A 21,753-nucleotide genomic window follows, 5' to 3' on the forward strand; every position below is an offset into this window, starting at 1 on the left:
GCCAGCACCATGACAATGGGCACAGTGTCTGCCTAGCAGACAGTGAACATTGCTAGGGTATTGGTGCACCCTGCAGGCTACAGCATTGCCACCGACTTGAGTAAAAGCCAGAGACAATGGTGTGCCTGTTTCCCGCTGGCCAGCGGGCGGAAACTCAGTTTTCTGCCTGCTGACCTAGCAGGAAAACCTTAACAACTCTGGTGGGGAGGTCACTGCGTAGGCAGCGGCCAGCCTGCCGGAAGTTTGGTGGACCGAGTTTTCCATCAGCCAAATCCAATGTCAGGCCCTTAATATGTATATTTGTATTGACTTGCTCAACTTCCTATATTCGAGGCAATGTCTGTTGTCATATGACAGATGTCATGTGTCGGGCTAAGAAATGCATTAGATTCCTCAAACAATGTTAACTACTGAAAAAAATGATAATATATAGAATTATAAAAGAGTGACTGAATAACAGATGCTTTTCACCAAAGGATTCTGAGTGGCATCAACTAGACACCAAGAGCAAGGCCTAGTTTACTGACACCCACTCCAACCACCCTTTGATTATCCTTCTGCATCCCCCAAACAAACTGGACCAATAAAGTCCCTAGGCACCTGCCAACCCCTCCTCACACGCTCTGAAAAGACCCTACCCTGCCCAAACTGAATAAATAACCTGGTTCCTTCTACCCACCACCATCAACCTTTGTAAAATCACATACCCTCCCAGTTCAAAGCTGATCTCCCCCTTCCAACAATAAGAGTGGAGAGCTGACACCATGCTGACAGCTGTCAGCACAACTTGAATTTATCTCTCAACATAAGTCTGCAAACTCATGCTGATAAGGAAAAAGGTGGATGGCTCAGTCACAGTGTTGCCCATTTCTCCTGCCTTCGTCAGATGTGTTGAGACCTGGGAGACATAGAAGAAGTCGAGACAGCCAACCACCATTCTCCCATCCTGCTTGGGTCTTTGGAGGCAGCAGACAAATGGCTATTGAGAGCTTCTCTGGGAGACACGTCAACAGTGGGTAACTACTTTGGTTAACACTTGTTTCAATGTTAATGAAGTAAATAGCCAAATTTCCATCCGGGTATTCATGACAAAGGCTACCTGTAGAGGCCATATACAACACCACTGTGTGCTGTTCTCTACACAACAAAATGGGAGGCATCTTCTTTGCTACACATTGACAGTTTCATTGACTCTTAACAGCTAGATTGAAATTCAATAGAGATTCCAAGGAGAATTTACCTACTTAACAAGATTATCATGCTTTCACCAATGGCTCTTTACAATACAACAGGAAATGCGAGGGATATCTGCGAGTCCTTAACAGCCTAACTTAAAATCCTTGGAGTTTGCACAGATTCTTACCAACTCTAACAGAATCCTGTGCTGCTGCTGTGGGACCTCAGCAACTCAGCATGATGGGATTACTATCCCCAGGGCTCAGTAGTACCACAGAAACACTCTCCTTGTGATAACAGTGGCCACTGACAAATGTATCTGTAGTTGGGTTCAATTTTCACAGGTTTGCATCTACTCAGCAGCATTCTTACAGGTTGCTAATCCAGCCGTAATATTATAAGCATGATTTAAATACATGCATGTAAGGCAGCGTATGCTCCAATCTGCTGTCAAGTTTTATTTGACGGCCTATGCCACCAGATATGCTCGGTTCTGCCTATGCCAAAGACAGCAAGCAGAAATCCTGCATATACTACCTCTAATGTTAGGTTTGATGATGTCAGCAGGTTTGCCTGTAGTATATCTATACTTGATAAAGAATGCACTGTTCAACATTCCTTGTGATTCTAAATGAAATATTGATGCTTTGTTCAATAATATTTTCAAAATACAAATTGATTACATTTTTATTGCTCCACGCTACTCCGGTCAAACACATGAATAATTTTAGTTATCTAGGGGTAACATTTAACTGCAGGGGATCTTGGCAGCCACAGTTAGGAACACAGGAACAGTCAGTTACCAAGGAGCATTAACACTGTTGTCTCCTTTGCTGCTAAAATAGGCAAAAGATCACTTACCCATGTGCTGGCCATATATTGTGCAAAATGTGTTGGCATAGCAACATATGGGGTAGCGGCATCCCCACTACAAGTTACGGAAAACGAATTTACACGCTGCCTACTGGCTCATTGCCACTGCCTCTTTTCTCACTCTTAGGGAACTAGAGCTTCAGCACATTGAGGATGTCCTTAGAACTCAACCGATGATGTTATGGTGAAGGGTCTGGGTCAATGAAACCATCGCTATTAATAGAATGTTAATCGAGGTCTGTTTGACCCTTTCCAGAGGACTAAAGATTCCGTGGTTGAGGGGAATTAGGGGCTTGGCCGTGGCTCTGGGAAGGCGGGGTTTGTTTGAAGACCTTTTATGACCCTTGCCTACGCTACAGAAAAAACACACTTAGGTACATGTGTTATGCTCACTTGGAGGAAGAGATGTGGACAAGGGTATCAGAATTTCTACTGTGGTCTCATATATGCAACTTAATCCATCTAGGGACATCTAGTCATTTCTGCAGCATGACACACCTCACTATCAGCATTTTATTATGCTCAGGTTCCAGGTACGTCTTTTCTGTAGATTAGTCACTTTTCCATGATGTAACGATTGGTCACAAGACTTGTCACCGTGCCTATGTGATCAGAAATCTACACAGAGCACTTCACATGTAATGCTTTTCAGTACTTTTCATTCCCACAATAGGTCTTCTGTTTTGAAGTCCCTAATGAATAAGTACTCCTTGCCCGATTGCACAGAAGCATTGCACTTTTTTCAATCAGATGGCTCAGAGGACATTGTGATCCCTGTATACATCTTCTTGAAGTTTGTGTTAAGGGCAAGGATATTGCTTGGATAGTTTTTTTTAATGTAGCTGCACCTTTTTTGTATGCCCTGATTTAACATGTCATGTATGATGGCCAGATATCTTGATAGTATTGTGAAGCACAGACTAATAGTAAATTTAATACAAAGATAAAATCTGATTTTAGCGAAGATCATACTTACACTGTGACACATACAAATTATTTTTGATTATTCTCCTCTGGCCCGTCCAATTGTTAAAGAAGTCCATTGGCAGGCTTTTTAACTGATGTTATTTTATGCATTGTATTCGGTGATAGTGTTTTATATGCACTTTGCATTTTTTTTATCCACGGATTTTAGATGATTTTTTATTGTTTTATTATGCCCGCTGTATGTAATTGTACTGAACGTTTATGGTCTATTTTAATTTGACTGAATAAAGTGAATTGAACTGTTTCAATTTTTAGCACTGCCAACTGATTCAATTTTCAAATGTTTATTTTTTTTTGGCAAACAGATGAGTACTACAGATAATACATTTCTTTTATCCCACCATGCATCAGCTGAAATCAGACATATGGAGTGGCAAGTGTTACAAGTGAAAGGGTAACAGCGCAGGCTTACCAGGAGGGTTCTGAAAAGAAGCATGCTGTTGGTCTCAGGCCTGCTTAATTGATTTGTTGGCAGTAATGTGGAGCTGTTTACATAGTTTCTACAGTCTCCTGCATCCTGACATCTCTGTTCTGTAACAGTAAAAGTTCACAAAGCAGATGCTGCACTTGTTTCTCCCTTCAAAAGGTTTGATTTATTAACCACCACGGCCCTTACCTCAGCTTTAAAGACATGGTGAGTCCTACCTGTCCAAGGGGTATCCAACCATAGGTTTGGAGGTAGTGAATTCATATATACCTAAGGATCTGGGGACTCACTTCCTGGGCCTGTCAGCTCGGCCCCCTACAGCTTGTGCTTTCTTTGCTGCTGGTGCGATGCATGCTGGCAGTATTCCTCCACTTTGGTTAGGGGAGGATGTGCAATGGTGGGGGGCAGCATCATGGCAGCTTCTGCATGCTTATAGATCTTTAATGTGACCATCTTGTGGGTGCATTTGATGCCATACCTTGCACTCTACTGAACATCAGAAGGAGTTACCCCGCATACCGAAGACCTCGGCTGGTGGAAGATCCTTCGCCTACTTTGGGACAAAGAGCTGGAACATCCTGCCCCTGCACGTCAGGCGGTCACCATCACTACCTCAATTCACAAAGGGCCTTAAAACCTGGCTCTTCAACTGAAGCTCAGAGGACAAACCCGTCAGCGCCTTTAGACCCTTACGGGTGTGTAGCTGCGCTCTATAAACCCTGATTTGATTTGAAGGGTTTGACACTCATCCTGTGAGAAGCAAGGCTACATGTGGTGTGTGATGGTTGTCTTCATCAGTTGTTTATACTGGAATCATTGAGGAGGTCCTCAAAGGTCTGCTGCCAGGAACTACAAGGGCCTGCCAGGGTCTGATAGAAAGAGCTTTAACGTTTCACATCGCAGTCTCCTCTCCTGCCTCTGTGATATAAAGCCTGCTCATCTTGGGTCAGCACGCTAAAGCCCTCTCTCTTCTACCGTTTACTGCTGCTACCTCCAGGGCTTAACTCCTGACATTAACAGATAACCTGCCGGTCACTCAGTAAGTACTCCAGAACAGAGTGACATTTCTTATCTTATTTAAAAAAAATAACACAATGAATAATAAAGGACCCAAATCGTAAAAATCTATTATAAGTCTTCATTATCTTACAACTGTTTTAAGTAGTCATTTTTTTCTTTTAAACAATTTTTTTTTTTTTACCCATGGCCTTTTGATGAGCCTGCTTTGCAGCTTTAAAACCTCAGCCTGGTACTTTCTTTACAGGTGTAGGATTTGCATTTTATGATGAACTCTGTGACTAAATAGTAATCAAAGCTGCAAACATTTCTAAAGACCTTTTTCCTTTATGCTGCTTGCACCAACCTCTTGTGTACTCCGTGCCACCTAATGTCAATGGAACAAGGCATGTGCTTGATATCAAGAGGCTAGTGATGGATGGAATGCTTGAATCAATCTCAACCACTACCAATTGCTCGGAGTGCATTAAATTCCATAATTTTGTATGTCACATATGTAATTAAAATACAGGAACGAACCATGTGCAAACCAGGCTTGGCCACGCCCAAGAGAGGACAGTCATATTCGAGCTGTGAACAAAACCAGTTCTCCTCTGAGTGGGAACATAAGCGACACCCACAAACCGGTTAGGCCAGGAGTGGCTTATATTCCAGGTGCTGCTTGAGACCCTATGGTAGACTGGACTCGGGATCCACGTCTCAGATTACCCATAGCGCTAGGATGAAAATGTCTCTATCAAAGACTGGTCACAATCTATTGTTGTTTAGTTCACCTATGCCACAAATGTGTGGCCAATCATCTGCACATCATTCTTGACTCCACCCTATCCACCTCAGTGGACCTGGCCGAAAACCCCATGAAGTCCAGCAGGAACATGATCAACCCCAGCAACCTAGAGAAATTTCTAGATCTTCAGACTGGGAAAAGCATTTCCATCCATCAAATCATGCTGTCAGTTGTATTCTTTAAAGTTAAGCTTTTTAAACGAACAATATAAAATACACATAGTACAAAAAATAAAAGACATAGAAATAAATAGTTTTACAATAAAACGTCACAGTAACAATTGTCACATTATTCAAACCAGACTTCAGAACCATCTCATCTAACGTAATGCCCTGTCATTAGCCCCTGTCTAGAGCAAGCAGGCAACCAACATAATACTTCCAGTATGCTTCAGCTAATGCCATTTTGCACAGTTGCTTAAATGATGTATAGTAGTCAATACTACCTCTCCGGTGGTCACAATAGAACAATCCATGTATGTGACTTTCCAAAGGCTCAAGTCCTAAAATGTCCAAAAGACCAGTGAGCCCAGCACTCCCATCCTTAGAGAGCCTATATAACTAAACATAGATATACTCTGCCTCATGCCTGTCAGATGTAAGAAGGGAGAAAGTCCCAGTCAAAACAAAAAAACATTCTAGCATACATCTGGGGTTAGTAGGTGGGCGAATTACTAAGCGAGCTTCTCCCTTTCAGAAATTTCATATAAGATGTTGAAGACTTCTCGGTAGCTACAATACCGGTCTGCCACCAGCAGGGCTTTTTGTACTGCTAAACTAGCAGGTTTTAAAAGCCTGATTTAATGAGGATGGATTCAAAGAAAGAATTATACATCTGCAAGCTTATGAGCCAGATACCTATCTCCTCCCTGGGGCTTATCACCATATCTCCTCATCCACTAGGCCCCTAACAGGCCTAGAATCTCTATTATATGCCAAAGAGAGTCAGTAGGTGCATCCCATACGTAGCGTTGGGTTCCCTCTTGAGAGCAATACCCAAAGCCACTTGCTGCCTAACATGCCGTGAATCATGAATTCTTAGCAACTGTTGTGCATTTTAGCCACAAAAACCACCATGCTAGAAGTGAAATACCTAAAAAGCTTTGGGTTGACACCTGGTCAATCACTTGAACTCTGAGTCTGTTCAATGTGGCATTTGCAGTGAACATACAAAGGCATTATTTTGTTTTTGGAATCCTGACCGTCCACTTGGGAGGACATTTATGGTTGAATGGGCAATATAGGTGGCTTCTAAACATTCGCTGACATAAAGCCTGTGTCAAAAAAGTCTATACAAATCTAAATAAGCTGCTCCTACATTAAGACTTAAATGTTGTCTAAATACTTTTAGGGTATTTTTGACAAAACAAGGGCCATCGACTCTTAGAACTAACAGTGTACAATTGTGAAACACATACATCTTTGGCGGCCTGATTCTTAACAGGGAAAGACTGCACTTACATCTAACGCTGGTGTGGACAACAGCGCATGCGTTGACTGCGTGACGTCGGCCGCATGCAGGCTGTTATGGTAGGCAACGTCAGCATGGTAGTGGTCCTCTAGTGTCATGATGTACGTGATCAAAGTGTCCACAGGGATCTTGAAGGTTTTCAATAGCTCTCGTTCCTAGAGAAGAAAGATCAGAAACATCAGGATCTCAGAAATTTCTCATATGCATCAAGCTCCCCAGAACCCAGGCTGATGAATAAACTCTAGAGTGGGAAATTTAGACGGACTCGCTGACTCATCCTTCGCCCCAACTTCTGAAAGTTTATCACTGGCAGAGGATACTATGTACAGACAGAGCCCGAATGACGTGTTCATCTGACATTCCCCTTGTGTTTTGTACAGAATTTGCTAACATGGTCCGGGTAACTTCACAGAATTGTATATTGCATCATAGTAAGTGTTACTATTATCTAATTGTTTGGAACGATTTGTATTGAGCTTGAAAGGATGAAAAACTGAGTGAGAACTACTGGAATTCAAACCTGTGATCCTCGGATCTACTTATAAAAATATTATTAATAATATCCATAAACATAACACGGTGATAAAATAATAACAATGACCATTGCAATGAATATTAGTAATACTACATCTTAATAATAATCTCCTAGCAAAACAAATAGCAATAGCAAAAACAGCACTACTAATAATTACTATTATTGATATTATTATTATAATTATTGCCATTATTGTTATTACATTTCTCCACTAGGCTCATTCACTCAGTGAACTATGTTAGTAGCTGTTAACCATTTGGAAAGTGAAACTATCATCTTAATGGAGTGAGCTGGGTAATGCAGAAAAGGTGAGTGGTTCAGTGTGAGCAATGATAAATAGGTTGCATGCCTGACCTTTACCATGCCAAAGCTAGTGCCCTCCTCCCGTTCACCACAGATAAATCCGGACTGGTCTGCCTGACCTTAAGATGACGTTCATAAAAGTTGAATTCCTTGCCGTGAACTGACCAGCAATACCCCCACTGGCTTTGCCCATCAGACACACATACATTTCATACAACGGTGGCATTACTGATGGGGTAACCCTGTGGCTCCATGTCTCCTGGACACCTTGTTTCCAGACCAGGATTTCATTTGTCCCAAAAATTAATTCTGAGTTTTGTACTGTAGTTTCTCTATTGAACCTATAGGACTACAAGTACTAAATTACAATGGTTTGTAAAAGTCAAACTCAGGACTGGAAACAGGGTGACCATGGTAACCAGGTTTTATTTAATCGAATGGCATTCTGTTTAACTCTAACATGGCGCATGACTCAAGGGGTGTATGGGAATTAAGAAGTCTTCTGAATCGAAACCGTCACCATTCACTGAAAGCCTTTAAAAGCCTGCAGTTTTCAGTGCACTTTTCCTTGCAACTGTCCCTTTACACGGGACAGAGGCACAATTAAATAACTTAATAATAGCCATCCTTTCACATTAATTTGCATGTATCTTGTTAAAAGGGAATTTGCACTCTAAACAATGTGGGGCACTGCCTCCCAGTCGGAGGCAGTGCCCCTCCCGGTCTCATCTTTCCAAGGTATGTGTGATTGTTGTGACCTGTTTACAAAGAATCATTTTTATATCTTGCCTACCAGACAGTGCAAGCTGTCTGTCGGAAAAAACAAATACTATCAGGTTAAAGTAGATCCCGTCATTTTGCGTAGCATAGATTGGCTTTATTTTCACTCTCATTTGCTTACTTTTTGTCAGTTTGTTTGGGTTTTATTTTCTTTTTTTGTATGTGTGTTCATCTTCTGAAACATGGATGCATTACTTGGTTCATTCCACGCTCACTTTTGAAGCATTACTTTTTTTTTTTGTTGAAGCACTCCACAAACCTTCATGTGTTTTCCAACTATTTCTCTTACTCCACTCTGCCGTGCTCCTTACTCCTTTCTCTCATCTGTGGGCTTCTCTCACATCACGTCCGTCTTGTGTTCATCTTCATGTGCTTCTTCCCTCACACTGCGTTTTCACCCGTTTCTTTCACCCAACATCTCAGCATTCCTCTTTCGTCCGCGTTGCTTCCCCCTCCGCACTGTGATGTCTCACAAACCCACACCCTCTGTGTTGCTTCCACCCTTCCCACCCTCCGTGTTTTCTGTCCCCATATATTGCTTCCTTCCCAACACATGCCCTGTGTTGTTTCCCCCCACCTGCACCTCAAACTATATATTTTATCTCCCAATCTAACTTGAATTGGGAAAGAAAAAAAATCACACATCATTTTGTAGGCTTGAGGTGGCAGGACATGTCATTGCACCTTTTTTTTTGGTTTTCTCTTTAACCATGTGCCACTGTGGACTTGGTATAGACAGATAAAAACCATTGGCAAAGCTAATAGGTCCCAAAGGCAAAACGTATTGGTTTTGTCGATTCTTGTTAGATTGTAAGGCTCCATAGCAGCCATTTTGCCTATCAAGAGGCAAAACACTCTGGAACATCTGTATCATAACAAATCTTTGTACCTGGAAAATGCTGTACATGATGCAGCTCAGCGGCCGGTTATTCGTATATTCAGCCACTCGGAATATGTTAAGGCCCCACTTGTTCAAATTGTCGAGTTCCTGAAAAAGAGAGAGATACGTTAGACAGGCACAAAATACATCTATAAAAGTATTTGCTTTGCCAAAAAATCTAAAAGTTCTGAAACAGAAATGGGGTGTCAAAAGGGACTCCATGAGATTGCCAGAGACAATATGTCATGTGACCATGTAACCAACAGCACTTTTATTTCTGAGACCTGTAGTTTTGCAATTCCCATTATGAGTGTTGAAGTTACATTTCCAATTAAACACAGAAGAGGGCAATCCAATAATCCCCCAGGAGACTGGGTATGAACCTTTAAGCGTTTAAGAAGGGCTCCTGAAGGAGTAATTCTAGTCAGTGTGACTCAAACGCTGCAATGTGTGTCCCAAAGTGTTTGTTCTCTGTAGTTCTTCAGATTTGTTCATTTAGTAAAGTTTAATCCTGTTTGGAGTAAGTGAGGATCGTAATTGATCCTTATGTTATTGCAAATAAGTATCCCATTTCCTATTTACTTATTTGGTTCAATGGGGTCGGCCATTTTTGCACTTTGACACTTATTTTTGAGGATCGTCTGACGTACTGCTCACTAAGGATACTGAACCGTCGAGGAATCTTCCACTCTGGCCACGATACCGCTACATCCTGCATCCCTCACAGGGAATATAAAGACTGCTGAATGAGATTCATTGGTCAAGTGGTTATTTTACTGACTAAGGCCACTTATTCCTCGATTTACTCCTGCAAATACTGTTGTGGCTACTGACAGTGAGTGCTTTTATTTTGACTCTATATATTTATATAGGATTACAATAAGTAATTTATTATTTTAAAAAAACTGTTTATTGTATTAAATTTCTCACATATGATGTTCCACGCAGATTCCGCCATTTTTATGTACAGATTGTTCCGTTTATGTTTGCTTCAATACTCATTTATTGAACTATAGCTTCAAGTCATTTGATACCAACCATTAACCAGGGGCGTCCCCTCCACTATGGCGGAAGAGCGCTGCACCACTTCTGAAAGGCAGAAAAATAAAATGATAATAAAGTGCTTAGTTATAATTTTATATTTCCAATTACGGAGGGCCGGGCGGGGCCATCAACCCCTACGTCACCAGGGAGGAGCAGTGGTGGTGCGCTATAAGTGAGCATGTCAGTTTTGCTATCCGTCCGAGGCTGGCCAAACTCACACGCGCACATAGAATTCTCCACCGAGCTGTATTTTACCGCCAGGTGGAGACCAACCGCAGGCTCCTACTCCCTCCCTGAGTGGCATTTCAGCCCGCTCACACCAATCCTGGTGCTTCTCTCATGCTGTCCAAATGCATGAGAGAAGCGCCTGAATTGGGTAGGGAGGGGAGCAGAGAAGCACCGAGGCGGCGGGAGAACCTAGGTGGCATCCGGCTTCGCAGGTAAGTGTTTTTATTTTAATTCATTATCCCTTCCTGTCCCCTCCTCCTCCACTTCCCACCCCGGGCACCCACTGATCCGGGTGCTGCCCCTCCGGACGTCCCTGACAGCGGCTGCCAGTGCCATTAACCACTGGTTACTATACAAGTTGGTTTCCTAAAATGACTCTGTCAAGGGCCCTACTTGTGTACATAAAAGATCTAAAAGTCCCATCACTGAAAGTGTTGTTGCTTAAACATCCAAGCCTTGCTCACTGTGTGACACATGACATAGGTATCGGCCTGACATGCTGACAGACTCTTGCCCCTGCTACTAGGCCATATTGCTGGTGGTGCTTGACATCTGATGTTTATGAGGTTCTACCTGGCCTTTCAAGGACCCCATCCTGAGGTCCCATGTCCAATAATGAAAATTTGGAATAAGTGATAGAAAAAAAAAATAGATTAAATCATTTTAAATGCTCTCACTTCTTCTAAATGAGCACAAGCGGGTGATGTTAAATTACTGTTAGCTGCCAATCTATCTATATGATAAACACTGTTGGTTAGGTCATGGGGGGAAACAAGGAGCTGCTGTGAATGACATCTGTGCAGTCTAGAATAGTTTTGTTTGATGACTTATCTATTCTTCGTTTTAGGAGTCTACATGACGGGACTGAGGCCCTGAGAAAAGTACTTTGTTAATGGAAAAGTACTGCACTCACATTTCTCCAGACCAGACGATAGTACTCAGGACCCTCTTCGTTTCCAGAGAGCACCCAAACTCTTGAGGGCTCGCTAATTTAGTCAGAGGCTTTTATACTGGAGCGTAGAGAAGAATGTCAGAAAATCGAGTGTCAAAATATCCTCCTGCAATTATATCAAATCCAGAATATTGGTCCCATACTACTAATACGATAGGTATGCATGCATAAGTACAGATTTACGAGTCAAAACTCCATGTTCACATACAATGAAGAAATGTATATAAACATGTATACAGGCAAGGCAGACGGCCGTGGAGTTACGAATAGCGAATGCATACATACCTAAATATATTTAACTTCACAGATATTTTGGTAGTCGATTTTCTGGATACACTATTTTCGCAGGGTGGAATGTAAGGCTTATTGTTGTGAAATAACACCACCCAAATGCGATGCCACGTTCTATATTTATGAAACACCCATGTTTTTAAGCATTTCTTAAATGGTTGCCTGCCTGGAGCGGTTCAGAGATGGAGGGAAAGCGAGTTCTGCAACTCGAGGACAGCATAGCAAAGACTCTGACACGGAGTGGAGACCAGTGGAGAGAAAGATTGATATTTATACGAAGCGATAGCGTGTGACACAAAGAGTAAGATGGCCTCACTCCTGACAAATTTTAATGTCCAAATTGACTTTTATGGAGCTATGCACCTAAGAATTAGCAACCTTCTGTTCAAAGATTAACTCTGTTTCCAAAATCATAAAAGAATCTGATGCTCTCTCTATCTATATACTGTTAAGGAGTACGTGGTTGTGAACTCGCTGTAATTGTGAGGCTTCAGAATCCCAGGAAAAGGGGTCATTCCTGCCTTTGAGGGTATAGGCCAGGGAGAACTGGCAGAGAAAAGGGGGCTACCTGAGTGGAGCTGGGAAATGGGAGATGGAGAAATGAGGCACTCAATCCGATCTTCTATACAATTCCGGTCTTTTACCACCTTAGTACCAACAGTGGGGATACTAGTGGGAACAACTGACACAGTTCGTCTGTTAAAAAGCACACATTGCTAATAGTCTCTGGTGAACGCTTCAATGTGATAATATTAAGATGGTCCATGCACATGGTAAGGACGGAGTGTGGCAAAAGGAGAGAACTGCAGCCTCCGTTTTGAAAAACTGACTACGAGCAAATAGTTACATAGGTATCTATCCTTTAAAAGGTGTTGTAGGAATGAACTTGGAGTCAAATCACTGCTACTCGCTTGTTTTCTTCTTGCAACCTTTGAGCATGATTTTGAAAATTTTAGGAACTAAACTAGTGATTTATGAATTAATAAATAAAAAGCACGAGGGCAAAACCTGAAAACCTTGAAAGGTGTAACAATAAGTCAATATAAAGTTAGGAAATGGGATTTGGATTTTGAATACTGTAAAACTGCTCTGGTTTACAAGTCCAGTTCTGATGACAGCACTAGTCACATATGGAAGCATCAATGAGACTGCAATGTAGTTCACATCACCTTTCTGAATTGTTCAGAGAAAGAGCAAATGTATTTGGAGCAGACCAGGGTCCATATTACAGAGTGCCCTGGGGGTGCAACAGGCATGTGACCCTCTTTGTGCACTCCTGGGCCCTTTGGTATTACAGAAGTTGCTGCGGACACTTGTGTGGCCCCTCCTGTAATACTGATAGCACTAGCACACATGTGGTGACAGTGCTACCTCAAGAAGGCGTCCCCTCATTTGCATGGGAGCATGGCCCCATCCAAATGAGGACATTTCTTTGTCTCTGCATCCACGCTGTGCTACGAACGTGGGCGCAAAGGCAAAGAAGCTGTCAGGAGGCGCACTGACAGTGTGCCCTCTGATAGCAGCTCTCTAGATGGGGAAAGGGGTCCCATCAACCACCCAGACATCCCCTTGCAGGCGGATGCAGTCTGTCACTCCACCAGCCCGGAAAGTGATCTCTAATCCCTCCTCAAATTGCAGGCTGGTTGCCGTGGAAGAGGTTCCTATGATGCGTGATCATATTGGCAACCAGCGAGGATCACAATAGTGATGACAAACAGCGTACCTTTCCTAGAGCCTCCTCCTGGTCTGTCTTGACTCCAAACCTGGGGATGCTGCAGTTTGTTAGGCTTGAACTGTGCATTAGTTTCTTGACCCCGCTTATCTGGCACATAGGTTGCTGTTGCTGCTGTTGTTGCTGTTGTTGCATCTGTTTTTTCTTCTTGCACTCTCGTTCCTTCTGAGTAGGCGAGGGGATCTCCACATCGTTCTGCTTGTCTGATTCGGGAATAAGCAGGGCATAAATAGAAAGTTAATGGAAGCAAGTTAGGCAACAACAAAATACCAATATATTGGTTGAAACAAGTCAATGCGTGTCAAAGATCCAACCATGTGGTTGAGCAAGAAACTGTGCAAGTACGTCATAAACTCAGGAATCCGACTGTAAAAAACTCATCCAACAGCCAAAGTTTTTAAACTCGTGTCAATTTCTACTAGTCAACTGTGTTACTTTGTGGTTAAAAAATGTAAAATTCAATGGTCCTGCAAGAAATACAAGGCTGCCCATGGGCATGAAACTAGATTAATAAATTGTGATCTTTGTCGATGGGTTGGAAAATCTAGGCTCTGGTAGGTTTCGATTTTAGGGTCACGGACTTCTTTTTTTGTAGATTTTATTTGTCACTCAACAAAATCCCTATTTTTCTGCTACATGCTGAAAGTTACATTTTTTAAGCAACTAAAAATGTGAAACTGTACACTTGTCAAATTTGATCGCTGAACCACATTAATTTGCAATTCTATATTTTCTATTCCTTGTTAAGTAGTTTTGTCTAAGATACGGTATCTCAATGTACTTAACAAAATTAGATAATGGAACGCTTTGTCTATTCTGTTTGTATTTTGTTAGTGGAGTGAGTTCGCAATTCTGTTTCAATTCCAGCTCGTCTGGTATCAGGTTTGAGTTTTCTGAGGCTAGTCTTAAATTCACATCTTTCACAATGAGAATATGTAGACTTTGATGTCTTTACCATTTTTGGATCAGACTTTTGTATTTTTCTAATGTTAGTGTGCAAACTTTCTGCGGCTACTAAGTTGCTGAAAAGTAAATATATTTAACTCATTTTATATTTTATACAATTCCCATATAACAACTGGAGAAAATACAAAAGTCAATTCTTGTTAAAAGTTGGTGAAATTGTATTTTTGCCTGCAACGTCATGCAAAGTTTTTAAACTTTGCACTTAGCCGTGGAATGGCATTTATTATAAACTGCAAACCTTTGGTTGTGCTTACATTTTCTTGTAGAAACTATTTTTGCTAATGAGTTCCTCAATTAAAAATGAACTTTTACTGAGATGTACGTTGGAAAACATACTTTTGAGTTTTTGTTTTTTTATTTAAACATCTAAGAAGTTTTGAAGGTTGAAGGAAACGTAATGAAGAATTTATGTGAAACGTTTGCAGCTTTGCACATTTGTATTCCTCTGTCCACTACTAGATCAATTAGTAGTTCGTGATTTATTGACGCTCCTATGGAGTTCACATCTTTGTACGCCTTGGTCAGAATTTTCATTCTGCCACCCAAGCGCTTGATTGTGTAGGGAACATGTTTACACTCATCTTAAACAATGAGCAAAAGGCAAGCAGATCGTGTGTGCCTTGTGGCCACCTGGGTTGAGGAAATTCTACCATGCATGAAAAGGCGAAATGAGTCTGAAGAAAATTGCCGACTTGGATCACTCTGTGGAGCAAATGGGTTTTTATTTAGGCCAAACAGTGAATTGTTAATACCAGGTTTGGGAGGTCTAAAAAGCTGATTTCTTAACTGAGAGGTAAGGTCTTGCTGCTTGTGGAAGAGAATCTAAGCTTCGGGCCAATTCAATCATTTTGCACTTATCACATTGTTTTGCAAGAAACATGTGCCATATGGTTTTGCTGCCAAACACGTCCAACCCATATAACACCTCCTGTTAGCCCTCCCCTGGCTTCCTGTAGCTAGACACAGGGCCAGCTTTAGTGCTGGCGGCGCTCAGTGCGAGAAAATATTTTGGTGCCCCCCAGTGATTTCCTTCTCTACTGATTCCCTCGCTGCCATCCTCCAATAGTGCCCCTCATCTCTCCTTAGCCCCTCCCTCACATGCATTTTATTTGTTTTATAGAACTACTCATACCAGTGTAGGGTGTCAGAGAACTTTACATCACATATACATTACACGGAGACAAAGAATCACACGTGTGTAAATCCAGTCCATAGGAAATTATACATAAGGTGATAAGGGTTACAAAGTGTAGGAGTCATGTCAGTCACACTAGTAAGCCATATATATTAAGAGTATTTGGGATGGAGAAACAAAAACACAGGATTTAAAGCATACCACAGTGGATGGGGTTGGGTTTCCTAATATGAATGTATTTCTACTCCAATGAACCATTTGTAGAACCATTAGGATAATGAAAGACTGTGAAAAACCATAACATTCTAACTTATACCATGCCGTTTGCATGCAGCTCTATGAAGACAGTTCAAAGTTCACTGTGCTATTTATATTATAATTGTAACATATGAACTGCAAGTAACAAAAGCATCTCTGACACAATAGCAGTGACCCACTGTGCTATACACATAAAATACAAATTTGTGATCTGCATGTTGCACGTTCCGTGCAGCAGGCATGTTAACCCTCTGCCCTACCTTGTGACAAGCCAAAACTGCCACTAGACAAAACTCTCCTCCAGCAGGAACATTAATGACCTGCATTATCCTCACATTTTTAAAGTTGCATAAAAATTACTCTACACTCAAGGAACTCTGTTACATGTGCTTTTAAACACATATGTTGTTTCTGCATGCAGCAGCCCCCAGGCTCAGCACCAGGTGCAGTGGCGCTGGTTACACTGTCCTAAAGCCAGCGCTGGCAAGAGAAGTGCTGTTCAAGGCACTTTGCACTGTCCACAGAGCCTCTTAGGGTCAAGGATCACTATACCTACAAATTAAATTCCAGAGCTGCAAACAAAACAGGGCACTGCACTTTTAGACTTGCAGCAAAGGTTGTCATAACGCCTTACTACAAGAAATCCATAGGAGATACCACTTTCTCAGCACAAGTCCAAACACTGAAACACACATTAGCCAACATTGGAAGAATCTAAACGCACTTAGAGTTCATGAGATACAGAAACACATGGCTGTTAACAAGATAACAATACCATCCCACACCCCTGAGATATGGTCTGGGCAGTAATCACTCACGAGTACAATCTACCGCCCACATATATTGAACAGCTGGACAATCACAACTTTCTATGTCTAGGTAAGTTATCAAGGGCTGACCTGTGTCTAGCCTGGAATTATCTAGTGATGTAAATTCATGCATAAAAATGTTGGCCCTTACTAATACCATAACATTCAGCAATCACGTGGCAGATTATAGTTCAAACAGGCTGCATAATAATTGATCTAGGCTGCTTGGCCCTAGCGCTCACAGAGTTGATACAGGTTACATCTAATAACCAGTACTGTACCAGTCCACAGCAATAACCAGCCTTGAACCAAATGAATAGGCAGGGAATAAATGAAGAGATCTCCCACACGCTCAAAGCCACCGGATGACTCTAATTTAGTGCACGTCCCAAATAATCGCAAACTAAGACCACTCCTTTACTTCTCCTGCACCGACAATCATATATGGAGAGAGTGCAATAAAGCCCATCCCCGCAGATCTCCCCGCCATTCAGTCTCTCCCTCCAACCTACGCCTGCCCGGGATCACAATAGACATAAATCGCAACATGCAGCAAACAGCTTACTGAACTGTGATCTGAGGAAATACCATAAAGCGACCCACAGAGCCAGTTTACTGAAAACCATAAACTGTGCGCTCGTCTCCACACTCCCTCATCCATCGCACTGCCAAACACCGAGTCCCATAGACACGAGCCCACCTCGGCGGCCCTCATCAACGGCACGGAAACAGGTTTAACATGAGATTAAAAAACAAAGACAACACCCTTCCAACGACACGCGGTGTAGCGTGCTGCCTATACAGATACGCGCTTTAGTGGCCCACATAGGGTTTGCGAGAGCTGAATAAATGCATGCACGTCTAGCGGGATTGAAGGTTCAGCACCGGAAGGCAAATGAAAAGACAATCTGTACGAAACTGCACTAGGTGGCGGTCAAGGACAGCAAATATTTCCCCCGTTTTAGCAATCCCTGCACCAGAGGTGTGCGGATTCTGGGTGGACAGTACTTATCTCAGTGCTGGAGAAAGCACGCGAGTGGAGAGGCCTCTGGTTTGAGAGCAAGTCTGAGCATTTGATAGTTTATGTGAGTTTCTGAAACAGCAAATCAGGTCTGGGTGCTGCGGAGAGCAGGAGTGGGTGCATAAGAGAGCAGACTTGAGAGAGCATATATTAGCTTTCGGGAGGGCTGATCGGAGTTTTTGAGTGCAGATCCGCGTGCTTGGGACAGCAGGCCTGAGGTCTTGAGAGAGCTGATCTGAGAGCTCGAAAGAACGGACCTCGGTACTTGAGAGAGCAGGCCTGCACGCCTCAGTGCGCCGGTGAACGTGCGAGAATAAGCTTGAGCACTCAATATGAAAGCAGTGGTGTCGAAAAGAAAAACCCAAGTGCCTGCGAGAGCCGGTGGGAGTGCTCGAGAGAACAGATTTGAGCTCTTGAGAGCAAATACCGGTGTCCTAGAGGACATGTTTGATTATACAAGGAGAAGGCTGGGGTGCTTTAAAGTCAACGATTGTGAGGGCAGACCGGGGCGCTTTAGAGAGCAGAGCATGGCATGCCAGGGTGTTTAGAAGAGTAGGCTTCAGTGAGCGGATCAGTGCTTGAAGAGACCAGGCCTTAAAGACTGAGAGCACAGCTCGGAACTTGACTCAACAGGCCCGAGTGTTAAATAAGAAGGTATTGGCAGGACCACTGGAATTATGCTATGTTGCGGCGTCATGTGAGGATTTGGCGCAGTTTCCACATAATCTATTGCTTGCTACCTAATCTGCAGATTTAATACCAAAAAATGTTTCTAAGTCAAATGCATCAAAAGTTACTAATAAAGCAGCAGCTCCTATTGCCGCGCAGTGGAAGACCCTTCACAAATGTTGACTTGGCACCTTTTAGTTACGTATTGGTGAGTTTGGGTGTTAAAGTGGTAGTAATTTGGTGAAAGCTTTGGCCACAGAGTACTAACATGAGTAAAAATAACATAGTAAACTAATACTATGATACAATGTGCCGAAATATGCTGCCTAAATTGCCTTTTCCTGACGCGTAAAATTACGCAGCATAATTTAGTCCATACCTGCCGCATAATTCAAGTGGCCCTGGGCACTGGTTCTTAAAAGGGAAGGCTCGAAATCTTGTGAGAGCAGATCTGAGTGCCTGAGAAAGCAGGCCTGGGTGACAGAAGTTATCCCCCACTCTCTGAACTGCTGTCGTTTTTTGGCCCACGTTTCTCTTCCTTCTGACGTCAAACAGGACCGCGGAGTGCCCACGGGGCCAGGATTCCGGTATTCCCCACAGAGAGAGCGCGCGCGCGTTGGAAGCGCACATCCTGTGCTCAGTCACACATTCGCCTTGCGCTGCCAAGTTCGGTATATTCCTATGTTTTTCTTGAGTGCTAGGCACAGGTTTCAATCCACATGATTTGCTTTTTTACGATTCAAGGGTTCTTTCTTGGCTGTCAGTGAAAAATCGACACACACTCAAAAAAGAGAACATTAGCAAAATTGCTGTCCAAGAGAGGCATGTGACTCAATGGACCACAAAGCGTGCCTCAAATAGGTATACTCGCACTGCGTACGCTGTCACTGACCTTTAACCCCTTCACGACCAGGCCTTTTCCCCTCAGGTGCCAGGCCTTTTTTTTTTGGCTTTTGGGGCAGTTCGCACTTAGGCCCTCCCAACTTTTTGTCCACATAAGTTACCCACACCAAATCTGCGTCCTTTTTTCCCAACATCGTAGGGATTCTGGAGGTACCCAGACCTTGTGGTTTCCCCTGAAGGAGACCAAGAAATTAGCCAAAATACAGTGAAAATTTCGTTTTTTTTTAAAAAAATGGGAAAAAAGGGCTGCAGAAGAAGGTTTGTGTTTTTTTCCTTGAAAATGGCATCAGCAAAGGGTTTGCAGTTCTAAAATCACCAGCTTCCCAGGTTTCAGGAACAGACAGACTTGAATCAGAAAACCCAATTTTTCAACACAATTTTGGCATTTTACTGGCACATACCCCATTTTTAGTATTTTTTGTGCTTTCAGCCTCTTTCCAGTTAGTGACAGAAATGGGTGTGAAACGAATGCTGGATCCCAGAAAACTAAACATTTCTGAAAAGTGGATAAAATTCTGAAATCAGCAAGGGGTAATTTGTGTAGATCCTACAAGGTTTTCCAACAGAAAATAACAGCTGAAATAAAAAAATATTGAAATTGAAGTAAAAAAACCAGCCATTTTTCTCAACGTTTTACTCTGTAACCTTTTCCTGCAATATCAGATTTTTTAAAGCAATATACCGTTACATCTGCTGGAGTCTTCTGGTTGTGGGGATATATAGAGCTTGTAGGTTCATCAAGAACCCTAGGTACCCAGAGGCAATAAATGAGCTGCACCTTGCAATGAGTTTTCATTCTATACCGGGTATACAGCAAATAATTTGCTGAAATATAAAGAGTGAAAAATAGGTATCAAGAAAACCTTCATATTTCCAAAATAGGGGCAAGATAAGGTGTTGAGAAGCAGTGGTTACTTGCACATCTCTGAACTCCGGGATGCCCATACTAGCATGTGAATTATAGGGCATTTCTCAAATAGACTTCTTTTTTACAAAATGTCTTACATTTGAAAGGTAAAAATGTAGAGAAAGACAAGGGGCAACAACACTTGTTTTGCTATTCTGTGTTCCCCCCAAGTCTCCTAATAAAAATGGTACCTCACTTACATGGGTAGGCCTAATGCTCGCGACAGGAAACACAACATGGACACATCACATTTTTACACTGAAATCTGACGTGTTTTTTGCAAAATGCCTAGCTGTAGATTTTGGCCTCTAGCTCAGCCAGCACCTAGGGAAACCTACCAAACCTGCGCATTTCTGAAAAGTAGACACCTAGGGGAATCCAAGATGGGTTGACTTGTGGGGCTCTCACCAGGGTCTGTTACCCAGAATCCTTTGCAAACCTCAAAATTTGCCCCAAAAACACTTTTTCCTCACATTTTGGTGACAGAAAGTTCTGAAATCTGAGAGGAGCCACAAACTTCCTTCTACCCAGCGTTCCACCAAGTCTCCCGAATAAAATGGTACCTCACTTGTGTGGATAGGCCTAGTGCCCGCAACAGGAAATGCCCCAAAACACAACATGGACACATCACATTTTCACAAAGAAAACAGAGCTGTTTTTTTTAAAGTGCCTAGCTGTGGATTATGGCATCTAACTCAGCTGGCACCTAGGGATACCTACCAAACCTGCGCATATTTGAAAACTAGACACCTAGCGGAATCCACGATGGGGTGACTTGTGGGGCTTTCACCAGGTTCTGTTACCCAGAATCCTTTGCAAACCTTGACATTTGGCTAAAGAAAACACTTTTTCCTCACATTTCGGTGACACAAAGTTCTGGAATCTGAGAGGAGCGTTCCCCCAAGTCTCCCGATAAAAATGGTACCTCACTTGTGTGGGTAGGCCTTGTGCCCGCAAAAGAAAATGCCCCAAAACACAACGTGGACACATCACATTATCCCAAAGAAAACAGACCTGTTTTTTGCAAAGTGCATAGTTGTGGATTTTGGCCTCTAGCTCAGCCGGCACCTAGGGAAAACCTACCAAACCTGTGCATATTTGAAAACAAGACACCTAGGGGAATCCAAGATGGGGTGACTTGTGGGGCTCTCACCAGGTTCTGTTACCCAGAATCCTTTGCAAACCTCAAAATGTGGCTAAAAAAACACATTTCCTCACATTTTGGTGACACAAAGTTCTGGAATCTGAGAGGAGCCACACATTTCATTCCACCCAGCATTCCCCAAGTATTCCGATAAAAATGGAACCTCACTTGTGTGGGTATGTGGGTAGGCCTACTGTCCGCAAAAGGAAATGCCCCAAAACACTATCTGGATACATCAAAATTATCAAATACAAAACTACCTATTTTTGCTGGGGGGGGAGGGGGTTGACCTGCGTTTTTGGTCCTGGGCTCAGCAGCCATCTAGGGAAACCTACCAAACCCAGACATTTCTGAAAAACTAGACAACCGAGGAAGTCCAGGGAGGTGTGACTGGCGTGGATCCCCCAATGTTTTCTTACCCAGAATCCTCAGCAAACCTCACATTTAGCAAAAAAACAA

General features: G+C 42.6%; 1 protein-coding gene across 5 annotated transcripts in view; it reads right to left on the minus strand.

Moving 5' to 3' along the window:
• The window catches only part of PDE4A (phosphodiesterase 4A), an 878,869-nt gene that overhangs the window by 24,679 nt on the left and 832,437 nt on the right, over nt 1-21,753 (minus strand). For all 5 annotated transcript variants that reach the window (XM_069231819.1, XM_069231820.1, XM_069231818.1 and 2 more), the window contains 3 exons: nt 13,474-13,685; nt 9,245-9,343; nt 6,728-6,892 (listed from right to left, as the gene is read on the minus strand). In XM_069231819.1, coding sequence (XP_069087920.1) covers nt 6,728-6,892; nt 9,245-9,343; nt 13,474-13,685 — 476 coding nt within the window. The remainder of the gene's footprint in view (nt 1-6,727; nt 6,893-9,244; nt 9,344-13,473; nt 13,686-21,753) is intronic.

The sequence above is a fragment of the Pleurodeles waltl genome, chromosome 4_2 (genome assembly GCF_031143425.1).
Source record: "Pleurodeles waltl isolate 20211129_DDA chromosome 4_2, aPleWal1.hap1.20221129, whole genome shotgun sequence".
Classification (NCBI taxonomy): domain Eukaryota; kingdom Metazoa; phylum Chordata; class Amphibia; order Caudata; family Salamandridae; genus Pleurodeles; species Pleurodeles waltl.